The sequence below is a fragment of the Sinocyclocheilus grahami genome, unplaced genomic scaffold (genome assembly GCF_001515645.1).
Source record: "Sinocyclocheilus grahami isolate Dianchi unplaced genomic scaffold, SAMN03320097.WGS_v1.1 scaffold901.1, whole genome shotgun sequence".
Taxonomy (NCBI): domain Eukaryota; kingdom Metazoa; phylum Chordata; class Actinopteri; order Cypriniformes; family Cyprinidae; genus Sinocyclocheilus; species Sinocyclocheilus grahami.
The window spans coordinates 77,719-93,359 of record NW_015506080.1 but is presented as its reverse complement, the minus strand read 5'-3'; the positions used below and the strand labels follow the sequence as shown (position 1 = coordinate 93,359).

Genomic DNA, 15,641 nt, shown 5'->3' with positions numbered 1-15,641 from the left:
CATTACAGAACTTTCAAATGTATCTAGTATGATAAAACAATGCTGCTTTTTTTCCCCCACATTCTCACGACCGGAAGGAGCGGGATCGGTCGACTGTGGCATAATAAAAGCTCCGCTGCTTTCAAGCCGTGTGTAACGCTCGTTCAGCAGCCTCATTTCACTTCGACGGCTTTCAGCCTCACCCTGCTTCATTCTACTACGTTATATATAAATAATTAGCTCATCCATGAACATGAGCCCCGTCAGATTGCATCGGCTGTGGGGATGAAGATGACAACTCCCATGATTCCACACTCAAGTCATGGCATCATCTAACTACGCCTTTTTCTATTTGTTTATTTTGAATATGCGACCTCTAGTGGCGAAAATTACATATTGTGCCTTTAATATTTCATAAATTCGTCATAATTATTTCGAAATAAATTATTTTTGTCATAACTCATAATTTCTACTTTTAATGTAAATTACGACTTAGTGTGTCATAAATTCAACTTTTTATTGTATAATTATGCCTCAGTGTATCAGTTTTCCAACTTTTCATGTCATAATTACGACTTTTTATCTCAACATGGGTGAACCATTGTTCCAAAATGTAGCTGACACTGAAACCAAAGAGGCTCATGTTTTGGGACAGGCATTTGAAGGACACTTACGAGAAAGCCTACAAATTCTGCTGACCACTAAACAGCTTCATTGTTTTTGGTTATTATAAATACACATATATTTGCATGATGTATATGTTTCACATATTGTACATTTATAAAGAAATATATTAATATCAAGTACTTAGGCTTACATACTAATTCAAAAGTAATAACTTATTGTCTGTATACTATAGATACAATAGAACAAATGCAACAATATATGAAAAATACGGAAAAACCAGGATCTCAGTATTGAGGTTTTCTTGTTTGTGTGAGTTTAGACGTGGCTATGGACCGGAGGAATGACAGCAGTGTGGAGGAACTCATCGTCACCTCATATCACTTCAAACCCGTACAGTGTTTCATGAAACACAAAATAAGTTACAGTGAATGAACCTAGAAAAAAAATGTGAAAACCTCATCCTCACATGACTTGAGAAGATATCGTCAAAGACTATATATTATTACCCAAGACAGTTCACTTGTATTGCTATGAATGGGCAAAACTGCAACAGCTCTAGTAATCTAGTAAGTCTCACCGTCTAAATTAAAGAACCATTGGAATCTCCATTTCTCACATAAATCTGAGACTTGCACTTGGGACTGCGCATAAGCAGGACCAACCTTAAATATTTGCTTAAATATATGCTTTTTTTACGCTATTTGAGCTTAAGAAACAGCATTGATGGGACAGTTCATGTCAGATTTGATTGCTGACTTGAAATATGTTATTTAATTGTGAGTTTGGCCATTATTTTCTAGGGTTTCAGTATTTCCCCCATTCACATATATAGGAGCTGGGCTTACATTCCTTAAATACCCACCTGGAAACATTGCAAATATGGCTGAAGAGTGATCTGAATTTCCTTAAAAGGGACTTTGATATAGTTTATTCAACCATGGCCCACTTTCATGCAAGTCACCAGAATTTGTTGTATGAAATGCACTAAATATGTAATATTTGGAAACTTAAGCCACATTTAAAAAATGTATAAAGGGTTTTGCATTATATGTGAAAATATCAAAACAAGAGGCATTTCCTTTAAAGAAATAGCACAAGCACACTTTTGTTATCGGTCTATGAATATTGTTTAAAATGAAGACAAAGTCCTTCTGGGAGTCAAACTGTGGGAAACATCTCGTATGCTATTACAATGAACTACAAAGGCAGTTATTCTGCTAGGAAACCTGCGTAAACTTGAGGAGAACTGACTTCATACATATTGGTTGGAAACGTGTCTCAGAAAAGTGAAAAGCTCTAGCATTATTTGGTTGCAGATGCCATTTTGCCAGTATCTAATGCAATGAAATTCTAACATGTTTAAGAGTGACTTGGTGTCCAAAAGCTTTACCACTCTATCCATTTGTGTTCCACAATAGAAAATCATTCATACAGGTTTTGAGCAACATGAGGGTGATTCCCATGACTATCCCTCAGCGAGACACTGGGGCACAGCTATAAGGTTCTGTCGAGTGAGATGCGGGAACATCTGGAAAAGAAATATCCCCCACACAGTGGACCAGAACAGATACAGTCCCTCAATCACTCAAAATTCACATGATCTTTCAACTCCTTGTCAATCCTTTGATCAGACAGTCTAAGCTAGCTGTACCTTCTGCCTTCTCGCTCTCTTCCTCTCTCAAACTTCTTAGTGTTGTACGTTCCTCTAGTGAGCAGTACGCAAACGCAGGAGGAGTCGATACGGATCCACCTCCACCCTATCCTCTTGTTTTCATCCGAGGTGAGCGCGCGTACGTACGATTGTTTGGTTTCGCACCTGCTCATCCAGTGTTTCTTATCCACCCCCAAGCAGCCGGCCCCCTCCACCGCCTGCACTTCACCTTTCCTATTTGGATCTGGCTTACGGCACTTTGTTTCGTAGAAATGCTGCTTGAGCGGCCCAGTCTGGGTCTGGATCTCTTGCAGAATAGTGACGGTGTTGCTCAGAAAGTCCACCGCGGTCTTCTTGTTGGTCACCCACCTGCTTTCGGCCTCACATACGGAGCGTGCGACGCCTTGTGTGCTGTGGACGGCTTGACGCTTGCGGCGGACACTTGGAATGTGGCCATCAGAATCAGAGAGGCCCAAGAGCAAGTTCCTGTAAGTTTCTTTGTCGCCTCCGTGAGCAGACGGGTTAGCATCCATCATGTGACTTTCCTCATCTTTAACGTCATCGGCCAAAAAGCCCAACTCCAGCATTAAGAGCAGAGGTGGGTGTTTGGGTGGGGAAAGTGCCGGGGAGAAAAGTACCCGTGGATGGGCGTCCAGCAAAAGCAGCTGATCTTCGTCTCGTAGGCCTATGTCATCAAACCCAAAGCCAGGTTCTATTCCAAACCCTCCATATTGCTGCACCAACTCTTTAGCATTGGTGCTCCCAATTGTGTGAGCTTCGTCCAGATGTTCCTGCACCGGAGAGCTCTGCAGAGAGACCTTAGGACCTTCAAGAGGCCCGTCTCTCAGTTTACTTCTTGCGTTCCTGTCATCTTTAAGAAAAGTCTCTGCCTCAATACTGTTTTCTTCATGAAACTGGCTACTTTCAAGCTGATAGTCCTTGAGAATATCATTGCTTTGGGAACTGGCTTTTTCAGCCAGTATTTGTTGTGATTTGTATTTCCTAGGATCATGCGGCCTGGAGGCATCTGCTCCGGTAGTCCTACCTCCACCTGTGTAGTCCTGCTTTGTGTTATTGACAAAACTGTCTTCTATTAGAAGATTCTCTCGGTTTGCTCTATCTTTGGCTATATGGTCCTCCTCAAACGTGCTCTGCTTATCGACTGTTCTGTGAGGAGATATGTCATGTGCGCTGTAGTTGTTGTGAGAAACAGCATCATGGGAGTCGTTGTTCACTGATGAGTTGGTCGGCATGCTGATGTTAACTGTCGGGACGTTGCTGCTGTTGCTGTCGTTTCTGCCAGGCTCTATCGACGCGGCAACAAGCCTGGGCACAGGACTTTGAGGGAAAGGCAGGGCCGAGGCGATCACCATGGCAACCAGGGGAAGCCAGTGCATCACTCCCAAGACGTGTCAACTATGAATTGATAAAAAAAAGCTAGAATTAGAAAGCGCTTAAAGAGGAAGAACTGTGGAGTTAAGAAGACATCACAAATATTTACTTTGGAATGTTTAGAATGTTAAGAAAAAATATAGGGCAGGACTTAGTTCTTTCCAATGGTTGCTGATCGGATGGAGGCAGATCTGAATACAAGCTCGCTGTTCATTGCAAGAAAGTGAAGGGGTTTCTGTGGACTAAATTACTGGAAAAGTCCAGCATACGTCACCAGAGAGAAGTCTGTTGTTTCACCAGAAGATCATTTGAAACTTTGATTAAAAATTACACACAAAAAAAACTAATTAAAACGAAACATGCATTTTGAAAATAGACCGTTTCATTTTATGCTGACTTCAAAATAAGATATAACGTTACATTGCAAGATATATAATCACAACTGGGAGATCAAATTTGCAATGCATACTTTTTCCATTGTATACCTTTTTACTCTGACGCGGAAACAGGTTTTCAGAAGAACAGGCTCATTGCCAGCTCATAAAAATAAGGTAAAATAAGCCTAAAACTGTAAAACTATAGCTTTACAGCTTTGGCATATGCTAGTGGAAAAAATATGCAAAATTCCAAGCGGCAGATTCATGTCTCTGTGTAGAGGGAGAGTGGAGCCACAAACTTGCTTCACTACCGCCTGCTCCGGTTGGCCGGCACAGACATGAAGTCACCGGCTAGTCGACGTCTGGCAAAGATGTTTGAAATAAAGCCACTAACAACAGTGTTGGTCTGGTGCTGGCCTAGTTTCACACAAGACCACAAACAACTCTGGCATGTATGGAAAAGGTTGTAAATTTCACAGATTAAGAGCATGACTGAGGCAAACTAAAAGATGCCACTTTACTGTTTGAGCCAAAGAATATATAAATAAAAGAAGGTGATGTTGCTTTGGGCCTCAAATGAATGCTCATTTCATCATCTTTTATGATCTTTTTTGTCCTATATCCTTTTTCCATACGTTTAACCTGATAATCCCATATTCACACACTTCTGTAACATGACTCTCAGCAGTACTGAGAATACCTCAGAGATTTAGGTTATTTATTGACAGGAACGCCAAAGTCCAGCAGTCGTCTACCTAAGACAAGCACCTGGGCGGTTACTGGCCCAGTGGAGGTGATTTATGTGTTTATTTAGTGGGGGTTCGAGTAAAACTACATTGATGGATGATACACTCTCTTCCTTTTACTACCAACCACCAGGTGGAAGCAAAACCACCACATCAAAAATTATAAATGTGCCTCATCACTGGCACTTGTGCAGTTTTTTTTTTGTCACATTGTACAATCAAAATAATATTTATATATGAAAGTTGTGAGGAGCGGGTTGAAAAAATTAATTCATTACAGAAACCAAAATATCATCAAACAATATATAACATACCCACTACTGTTCGGTTCAGCACTCAGTGAGCAAACACACCGTCAACCACCAGGTGGAAGCAAAACCACCACATCAAAAATTATAAATGTGCCTCATCACTGGCACTTGTGCAGTTTTTTTTTGTCACATTGTACAATCAAAATAATATTTATATATGAAAGTTGTGAGGAGCGGGTTGAAAAAATGAATTCATTACAGAAACCAAAATATCATCAAACAATATATAACATACCCACTACTGTTCGGGATCAAGATTTTCCCCCATTTTTTTATAGTCTCTTATGCTCCTTGAGGTTGCATTTAAGGGATCAAAAATACAGTATTGTATTAATATTGTGAACATTTATATTGGAATGTGTTTAAAATGTAATGTATTCCTGTGATGGCAAAGCAGCCATTACTTCAGTCTTTAGTGTCACATGATCCTTCAGAAATCATTCTAATATGCTGATTTTGTGCTCAATGTGTGTTGCTTAATAGTTTTGTGGAAACCAAGAGTCATATATTTTTTTTCAGGATTCTTTGATGAATAGAAAGAATTCAACTTGAACCATTTATTTGAAATCTTTTGTAACATTTACTTGTCTTTACCATCCATTTTGATCAATTTAATGCATCTATGCAGAAAACTAAAATCTTGAAAAATCTTACTGACCCCAACTTTTGAACGGTAGTGTATATGGAAACAATTTATACTAAATGTATACAATAATGAGTGCAAACTACATAAAGCATGTAAGACAAGAGGTGTGATGCTCTTAACAGCAACACAACTCAAAAATGTCTTAAAATTGATCAAATTTGCTTTTTAGCAAGTATTTGACAAGAAAAATGTGACCACACAGACCTAGAGTGTGTCGTCTTGCTGATGATACAGTGAGGGATGCAGACGAACTGTCCATTGTCAAGGCCAGGTGTAAATTACTCACCAATGCTGTCGTTGCTGTGCTGAGAGATGAGGTAGATGCTTTTAGAAAGAGAGAGAGTTCAAGAAAAGAAGAATGCTCAGAATGTCAGTGATGTGGCTTCAACCGAGAAAACTCCTCCTGGGTTTCCTCAGGCGGGATACGCTAGAATGAAGGAGGGGGCCGAGGGCGAGTAAAGCCAGTTTACGCAGAGTCAAGTGACTGTTCTTTTGAGAAGAGATAATCATTAGACTCATAGGGAGAGAGTGGGTGGACAAGAAGGTGGACAAGAAGGTTGTGTGTGAACTGCAAAATCACCACTTGTGATCCTCATAATAACAGCACCCCACCCCGGACACAGTTTTCTAATAACACTCAAGCCAAACGAACACACTCATACACAATGCACAACTAAGCCTGCGGTCACAAGCAGGGAAGGAATGCCACCAAGTCCATACATATGCATGCTGGGACATGGAGCCCTATATGTATAAGTGCTTACTTCCGGTTTACGTTCAACATAGGAATAGGTGTGCTATGTGCAAATGAGTCTCTATTGTCTTTTAAATGCAAATATTCTTGCTTAAAGGGGCGCACAGTAAGATGAAGGTATTTTTGCAGAGATTTACAGTCTTGTTCTTTCACTACCTCTAATGTTGACAGAATCATATTTTATGCATCTAAAACACCTTCATACGGTCTCACAAACTACAAAATGCTACATACAATATAAAAACAAGAGTCACTAAATCACAGCATGTTGCTGACAGCTGAAATGAAGTTACATATATGACCATATGAAAGAATCAATATTTAGATATTATTTTACAATATTTAGATAATGTGCAATGACAAATGAGTCCAATAAAGGACAAACCTAGTTTAAAACACACAAGGCAAGTTCTTAGAAATGTAATCTTCGCACTCATGTTGGTTTCAGATGGTTTCTAAAAAAAATTTCTCCACTTTCAAGAAGTTTAAATTTAATTATGTAATGAAACCATCAAATAAAAAGTACTAAATTATTTTCTATACACCTCAAATATGTGATTATATACATATGAATCTATATTAAAACACATTTAAATTAGTTAATGATAATTATTATCAATATATATATATTATATTCATAACAATATCAGTTTTTAGTAGTCACACTACATGGCATTTTTCAACCTGAACCAATCTTGCCTTGTCATAAAAAGCTAAAATTATGTTTTAAGATACTTACTGACCTTGAAACACATGAGTTTTTTTTTCATAATTTAAAAAACATGCTCAACATAGAACTCTATTCAAATTATTTTATGTATGAACTGCATTTTTACTGCATAAAATTAACAGATGAAAGATTGCCCCCCCAAAAATGACTTATTAACAGAAGTTACAAGTAAAATAAAAGCATTTTTCATGGTTGAAGGCAGTATGTGTGTGTGTGACCTGAGAGGAAGTCTTGCCGGTTAATGCGTATGTTTGCTTTGGAACGGGAACACAAGCAGTAGGCAGGCAGACACACGTGCAGGAGTCATATCTGTAGACGCTGGGCAATATGTAGAACCACTCAATCAGTGCGCTCCATTTGCAGCAATGACATGCTTCACGATGACATCCAGAGTAGCCCTGCACTTTCGCTCCTCACCTTACGCACAGCTCAAAAATGAGCCTCCAGTCTCACATAAAAATCTCCAAGCTCCTGAACACAATGAACCCACATGTTTAACCTGATCTTATACACTCAACCTCACAGGAACCTGTGCACACACGCACACATATCTTTGATCTGACCCACTACTCTCACCCCCATGACAAGCATAATCTGCGATCTTCTAGACAAAAGCCAGACAAACACTTTGGCTCGCCCACCTCTCGGCTTCATTCTCGGCTTCACGCCACCGAAAACTTTAAAGGGGTCATATGATGCGATTTCAATTTTTCCTTTCTCTTTGGAGTGTTACAAGCTCTTGGTGCATAAAGAAGATCTGTAAAGTTGCAAAGACTGAAGTCTCAAGTCCAAAAGTTAAGAGTTAACCACACCTACCTAAAACGGCATGTGGTTGCCGCTCCTTCGTCGAATCCGCCGGGCGCCATTCTCGACCCTGCCGCCTCTGCTCACTCTAGCCCGGCCTCGGCTCACGCTAAGCCGCGGCTTCTGCTCACGCTAGGCCGCCGTGTTTTTCATTGTGAAAGCGAAACTACTTTGTTTGGCCTTCCAAAAGAGGACACGACTAGCCCGCTTTATAAATAATATCTTTTTAAGATTTTTCACTGGAAATCAGCCAGGGGATCCACTACCACTTCATGCTGTCACACTAACAAGCCTGTCAAATCAATTATTGCAGATGTATGGCCTTTATTATTTATCCTCTACAATCCGAACAAAAGCGTGGCTCATGATAGACATTCTACAATCCCCCTGTTCAGACTTGACATGACTGACAATTTTGGAATTTTACCATCGTCCCACTCACCCTACACTCGGCCATAAGCGTCCAACGCAGCACAGTCTGAACTCCCATATCACAAATAAAATAAAACAAAGACAAGTTTAAAATCAAGTTAAACAGATCATGTGATGACAAAATCTAATTTTATAACTTTATATTTACATTTTTATCTTTTATATTTATTTTATTACAATTTTCAGAACTCAAAACTTTTCATCCAGTCCAAAAAAGACTGCTAAAACTGCTAAAATTGGCTTCCACCTTCCACAAATTTCTTATTAAACAGTTGAAAACGACCAGCCCCATTTACACATTGGTATCTGTCCAGCCCAATCCCAGGCAAATAATAAGGAAGATGATTCAAAATAGTTCAAAAGTAAATAAAGATTTGTATAGTTCCCTAATTGCGTCACTGTAGTTTGTGGATTTATGAAAATGTCTTTATTGCAGGCTTTGCAATTAGGCTTTAATTGAAGGATGGGGCACTGCCAACTATATAATATATGTTGATATGGAAAGTTTACATTGGAGTTTTAAAGCTACAAGTGAAAAAGCCTGATTAAGGGTCAGTCAGATGGTACACAACGGTTGTGTAAAACTAAAATATGAATTATAATTAAAACTCTTGGGTAAAGCAAAACAAAAAGCTAAACAATTATTTGACCTCTTTAATATGAGCCTAGTTTAAAAAGAAAGAAAAAAGACACCTTTCCTAAAAGACGCTGCACAAATTCCCTCTTTGGGGGGAAAAAAACATGTTCTTGGCAGACAATGATTATTATTCCAAGACAAACATAACTTGACCCTCCTCTTTCTCATAAAATAATTTACATAAAAAAATCAGCATACTGTACAGATGTTTCTGATCAAAGGCACTGTGTTGCAGTTGAGAAATCAGTAGCTTAAAACATGTTCTTGGCAGACAATGATTATTATTCCAAGACAAACATAACTTGACCCTCCTCTTTCTCATAAAATAATTTACATAAAAAATCAGCATACTGTACAGATGTTTCTGATCAAAGGCACTGTGTTGCAGTTGAGAAATCAGTAGCTTAAACAAATCTGAAAATGGCTACCACACACTGAGTAACACATTCCACTCCATACACTTTAGGATAATCTCCATCCACACTTTCCCACTTTCTTTCTGAGAAAGGACTTTGGTCTGCTTCAGATCCTGCCTGGATAAATGGAGGAAGAGTTCACATCTCTCATAAATACCTGTAGGTTTTTTTCTCACTTGTTCTGAGTGAGAAAGAACCCCCCCACCACACCACACCACACCACACCACACTCTATGTGTTACAGGGGTGAGAAAATAGTTACAGAATCATTCATTATGTAGTAAACAAAGGTTGTGAGCTTCTGTTTTCGTTTCTGTTTTTATAGGCTAGCTGAGCATGTGACTGACAGGATGTGCGTGTGTGTTAATGATTGTTTTAATGGCTGCCAGCTCCCACCCTTTAACTCCTTTACTGTGTAAACACATTAGCACTGACAAACTACTACTCTCGTATAGATCTACATCCATTTGTTTTTTCAGACTTCCTCCAAAGGATAGTCCCTGTAATATTACACAATAAAACGATGTGGATTATTTAAGCTATCATTCTGAGGAACGAAACAGTAAATGCGAAAACAAAAACCCACCTACTGTGTATTTTAAACAGCATGTTGGACTGACTTCAGAGACCCTCTTCCGAGTTACGCAGGCAGACAGGTAAACAAATGTCAGCATGCAAACACCTGGTCAGCACCTGAACTGACAGCTGAACGCGGACGCACTGGACAGCGGAGAGCATCGACTGCACGCGAGTGATTCGCTAGCGGCTAGTGTTGAACATGAGATCAAACATATTTGGTCTTTCGCCAAAACAGTTTTCAGTCATCTCTTTCGAGGCCCGAGGGAAGCGCTTCTCACGATCGTTTTAAGGTCGACTAGTAATGAGTCCAACTCATTTTTATGAATCGGTTGTTTCGAAGAAATGGTTTCCGATTTTAAAAATAAACGCTTTTTAAATTACTGTACGTGATGATGGGGTCTCATATTACTTATATTATTATTGCTTTAACCGGTTCAGCAAAAACTGTACATGTCCAGACAAATTGCTGTTTATTGAAGTTCTTATTGCAGTTTAAATGATTTTTAATACAAATGTTTATTGTGGTTTGTCGTCCAGTTGGTTGCAGCCATGATTAAGCTCATAACATAATTTACCTATGTAGTTTGCAATAAACATCACCTGGCTTGAAAGGATGTTTTAATAAAATGCTGTTAAAACCTGCTGTTTTGGTACTACATACCATCAAGCTCATGTATCGAAAGAGACTCGGTGCGAACGAATTATTTTGAGAACCGACTCATCAGATTCATAATAAAGATTCGACTCAAGTGAACGATTCATTTGCGTTCGGGTTATTCCAAAGCTTGACAACCTGTCAACGAGTCCGATCAACACCTGCTTTACATTAAATTAACTTTAACGAAAATGAACCGAATCTGTCATTAGTCCACTTTAGATGTTATCAGCATCGGAAGCGTATGATTAGTGGACATTATACCTGTAGTAGTATACGCTAACATAAAAAAAGGTGTCTTTAAAAACACGCAGCACCTACCGTTTAGGTGAGTTTCGGGCCACACGTATCTTCGGCGAACACCACATTGATTCTACAGTCCGTCAGTCTCACGCAAAAATTAACGAAATTTCCTGAAGAACTCTCGATTCACATAGTTCAAACTTCAGACGTCTCCCATATCATCTCCGGAGTCCAGTCTGAGAAGCTCCACGTCGAGTTGTATTTCCACGTTTATCTGTTTTCCTCGCGCGCGACTTTCTGGAGGATTTGCATGCAAGCGGTGAACATCCAGAGCAATAATGCACCTCTGACACTGCGTGTATGAGCGGCAGCTCTACTTTTCCACAGTCAGACCATAAATCGCCGACTTTGAGCTGTAAATGAGAGACGTTTAATCTCAAAAATAAGTTTATTAAGCGAATGCAGAAATTCCCGCGGCGAGAAGGTCTGAGTGCTCAAGTCGTGCGGTAAGGTATCTTCATGAAAGGCGGTGAGGGGACAACAGCCAGTGGGAGTGAAAGAGGGCTGGTTTAGAAGAAGAGGAATGGACAGAGTGAAAGAAGACATTATGGTGGAGGGAAAAAAAGGACGAGGACCATCTGCTGGCGGTGGGTGTGAGAGTTCTCATAATAAAAAATTTAAAAAAAGAGTGGAAAATGGTTTAAATGTAGGCTAATGGATAGACTGTCTTAGGAACTGATTTATTGTCTGTTCATTGAGTTTAAGTCCAAACTAATCACCCCAAGCAAGTGCATCCCTCACCTTGTGACTTTTTAGTTAATAACTGTAACGAAAATTAGCAGACAGCAGAATTTCATTTATTTCCTGTCAGTTTATGGTGGTCTGAACAGGTTGGATTTTGGGACCATGCAGCTCTAGAATTAGGGGGCAATTTGTTAAAGCAATTTCATCTGGAGATTTTTTACAGCATCTACCGCCAACCAGCCCTTCGTTTTTATAGCAGGAGACGTATATTGACTTCTCTCGTTCTCCATCTCTCATTCTCCCCTCCTCTTTCCTCCTTTCACCAAGCAGAAATTTCCATCCCACCAAAACCCATTTCCCCAGAAAGTTTAAAAAGATGAAAGGATAAGGAAAAGAAAGGAGACAAAAGAGAGAAGTGTTCTGTTACAACCCTGCCCCTGTGAGACTGTCCGTGAAAGAGTCCGGGGATGAGAGAGATGGGGGAGAGAATAAGAGAAAGAGAGGGGTACAGAAAAGAGGTTTTCAAATGAGGAACGGGGAACCGGTGTGGAACTTCATATTTAACACACACAAACACAGGTGAGCGCGCACACACACACACACGCACAAATACAAAGCTCAGTGAGGTCTAAAATGTGGTCTGGCTGGCCCCCCTCATCTTTGCTCCTGTCCTCTCCTGACGCTGTTCCTCCCTCTTTGGCATTTAGTGTCATTCACTCCCAGTCTTTACCTCTTTAGCACTATTCTGTCTCTCTGAGATTCATAATAAAGATTCGACTCAAGTGAACGATTCATTTGCGTTCGGGTTATTCCAAAGCTTGACAACCTGTCAACGAGTCCGATCAACACCTGCTTTACATTAAATTAACTGTAACGAAAATGAACCGAATCTGTCATTAGTCCACTTTAGATGTTATCAGCATCGGAAGCGTATGATTAGTGGACATTATACCTGTAGTAGTATACGCTAACATAAAAAAAAGGTGTCTTTAAAAACACGCAGCACCTACCGTTTAGGTGAGTTTCGGGCCACACGTATCTTCGGCGAACACCACATTGATTCTACAGTCCGTCAGTCTCACGCAAAAATTAACGAAATTTCCTGAAGAACTCTCGATTCACATAGTTCAAACTTCAGACGTCTCCCATATCATCTCCGGAGTCCAGTCTGAGAAGCTCCACGTCGAGTTGTATTTCCACGTTTATCTGTTTTCCTCGCGCGCGACTTTCTGGAGGATTTGCATGCAAGCGGTGAACATCCAGAGCAATAATGCACCTCTGACACTGCGTGTATGAGCGGCAGCTCTACTTTTCCACAGTCAGACCATAAATCGCCGACTTTGAGCTGTAAATGAGAGACGTTTAATCTCAAAAATAAGTTTATTAAGCGAATGCAGAAATTCCCGCGGCGAGAAGGTCTGAGTGCTCAAGTCGTGCGGTAAGGTATCTTCATGAAAGGCGGTGAGGGGACAACAGCCAGTGGGAGTGAAAGAGGGCTGGTTTAGAAGAAGAGGAATGGACAGAGTGAAAGAAGACATTATGGTGGAGGGAAAAAAAGGACGAGGACCATCTGCTGGCGGTGGGTGTGAGAGTTCTCATAATAAAAAATTTAAAAAAAGAGTGGAAAATGGTTTAAATGTAGGCTAATGGATAGACTGTCTTAGGAACTGATTTATTGTCTGTTCATTGAGTTTAAGTCCAAACTAATCACCCCAAGCAAGTGCATCCCTCACCTTGTGACTTTTTAGTTAATAACTGTAACGAAAATTAGCAGACAGCAGAATTTCATTTATTTCCTGTCAGTTTATGGTGGTCTGAACAGGTTGGATTTTGGGACCATGCAGCTCTAGAATTAGGGGGCAATTTGTTAAAGCAATTTCATCTGGAGATTTTTTACAGCATCTACCGCCAACCAGCCCTTCGTTTTTATAGCAGGAGACGTATATTGACTTCTCTCGTTCTCCATCTCTCATTCTCCCCTCCTCTTTCCTCCTTTCACCAAGCAGAAATTTCCATCCCACCAAAACCCATTTCCCCAGAAAGTTTAAAAAGATGAAAGGATAAGGAAAAGAAAGGAGACAAAAGAGAGAAGTGTTCTGTTACAACCCTGCCCCTGTGAGACTGTCCGTGAAAGAGTCCGGGGATGAGAGAGATGGGGGAGAGAATAAGAGAAAGAGAGGGGTACAGAAAAGAGGTTTTCAAATGAGGAACGGGGAACCGGTGTGGAACTTCATATTTAACACACACAAACACAGGTGAGCGCGCACACACACACACACGCACAAATACAAAGCTCAGTGAGGTCTAAAATGTGGTCTGGCTGGCCCCCCTCATCTTTGCTCCTGTCCTCTCCTGACGCTGTTCCTCCCTCTTTGGCATTTAGTGTCATTCACTCCCAGTCTTTACCTCTTTAGCACTATTCTGTCTCTCTGGTTTTGTCTGAACTTGTTTTGTATGCACTTAGATATTTCAACCCCAGGGCGTATTGGTGAGATTGAAGGAGTGAGAATGAGAGAGAGCCACAGGAACAGCGAATGATTGAGTGCGAGGAGTCACTGAGGTATTGAGCGAGATGACAGGCGAACAAAGGTAGAAAGGGAAAGAAGGGACAAACTCAAACGGAGGTACAAAAGTTCTTTCACACACTCGCACTCTGGCTTAACACACACATACACGCACATGCACAGAGAGTTCTGACACCTTATCTTTAAAGGATAAAAATAAATTTCTACATATCAGTTAGGCAAACGGTCTCAAGTAGTAGTGTGAACCTGCATTACTTGTTTTTGTGAAAGACCTTTTACTACCCTACACCTATACAGGGCAACTCATCAAACAAGGACTGCACTGCACGTCACTGACACTGTCATAGATGAGAGCTTCTGATGAAACTGCACGTCTTTCAGATGCCGAAACAAATGAAATATGACCTTGAGCTTTGCAAGAGACACTCAATAAATAGATGCTTATTATCATTATAGTATAATTGATGTACTATTATAATTATTTTATTTATTTTCTGTTTTAATTTTTATTTGAAAGTTTTAGTCATTTTGTTGTGTTTTTGTTTTTAATAAAAAGTTTTTTTTTTAATAAATAATAAGGTTTTCTATATAAAATATGTCTATAGTTTTTAATTGTTATTGTTTTAGTGTTACTTATTTTACTACATCAAATTAAACTAAATGAAAATGAGAGATGCACTGGTCGGCTGGTTACAAATCGGAACCGGTTTTTAGTTTCATTTTGGTCAATTTTCCAGAATTGCACACAAACTGCATTGCAATCATTTCCCAAAATGTAATTTGGCTGAATTTTTATGAAGTCTATAAAGAGGAGAAAATACTGTACCAAAGTCCCTTTAAGGCAAGTCATGTCACTCGGTGGCCATCTTTGAAACGCCTCTCGGACATGCAAGTGCAGCTCCTATCTCTTTGAATGGGGAAACATCAAATTCTCAAAAACTGTTCACCAAGCTTACGATTAAATTTCATATTTGAAATCACCAATGAAATCTGACAACAACTGTCTCATAAATGTTGTTTCTTCTGCTCAAATAGCGTTAAAAAAGCATATTTTTCAGGATAGACCAGCCAGTGCGCATGCGCAGTCCTAAGCGTGCATCTCAGAACGCTGACTATATCTATAGCAATGATGCGTGGAATTTACCGATTAGCGATTGGCTCTTTTGCTCAGAAGGTAGGGCTTCGTTCGATAGAACGGCCATATTGAGCGTTGCATTTTTCCCCGTTCAAAACTATAGGAGTGACACGTCTTGGGTTTTCGATGCTCGATATAGCCTATAGGATATGAATGTATCTCTGAGAGGAACATGCATCTTCAGAAATGTTTTGATGGCATTTTCTTTTCCTCTTACCTTCATATAATGCATATTAAAGTAGTTTATAAGCACAACTG

General features: G+C 39.9%; 1 protein-coding gene and 1 long non-coding RNA gene across 5 annotated transcripts; one reads left to right on the top strand and one right to left on the bottom strand.

The window, feature by feature from the left end:
• Nucleotides 1–605: 605 nt before the first annotated feature.
• Nucleotides 606–11,620, bottom strand: LOC107563977 (uncharacterized). 4 transcript variants are annotated; one of them, XM_016248940.1, is made up of 2 exons: nucleotides 11,058–11,620; nucleotides 606–3,673 (listed from the first exon to the last, which is right to left on the bottom strand). In XM_016248940.1, the coding sequence occupies exon 2, from the start codon at nucleotides 3,652–3,654 to the stop codon at nucleotides 2,248–2,250; it is 1,407 nt and encodes a 468-aa protein (XP_016104426.1). In that variant the 5' UTR covers nucleotides 3,655–3,673; nucleotides 11,058–11,620; the 3' UTR covers nucleotides 606–2,247. The 4 variants fall into 4 exon arrangements, with proteins under 4 accessions (XP_016104426.1, XP_016104427.1, XP_016104429.1 ...); XM_016248941.1 differs by lacking the exon at nucleotides 11,058–11,620 and adding an exon at nucleotides 10,089–10,279; XM_016248943.1 differs by lacking the exon at nucleotides 11,058–11,620 and adding an exon at nucleotides 10,093–10,279.
• A 1,001-nt stretch (nucleotides 11,621–12,621) lies between these two features.
• On the top strand, nucleotides 12,622–14,631 carry LOC107563978 (uncharacterized). The gene is made up of 3 exons (XR_001606170.1): nucleotides 12,622–13,302; nucleotides 13,730–13,978; nucleotides 14,188–14,631. It is a non-coding gene; the product is annotated as an uncharacterized lncRNA (long non-coding RNA).
• Nucleotides 14,632–15,641: the final 1,010 nt, after the last annotated feature.

Bases quoted from the DNA above. Each gene is read 5' to 3' on its own strand.
- LOC107563977 (XM_016248940.1), bottom strand. From the start codon at position 3,654: ATGCACTGGCTTCCCCTGGTTGCCATGGTGATCGCCTCGGCCCTGCCT.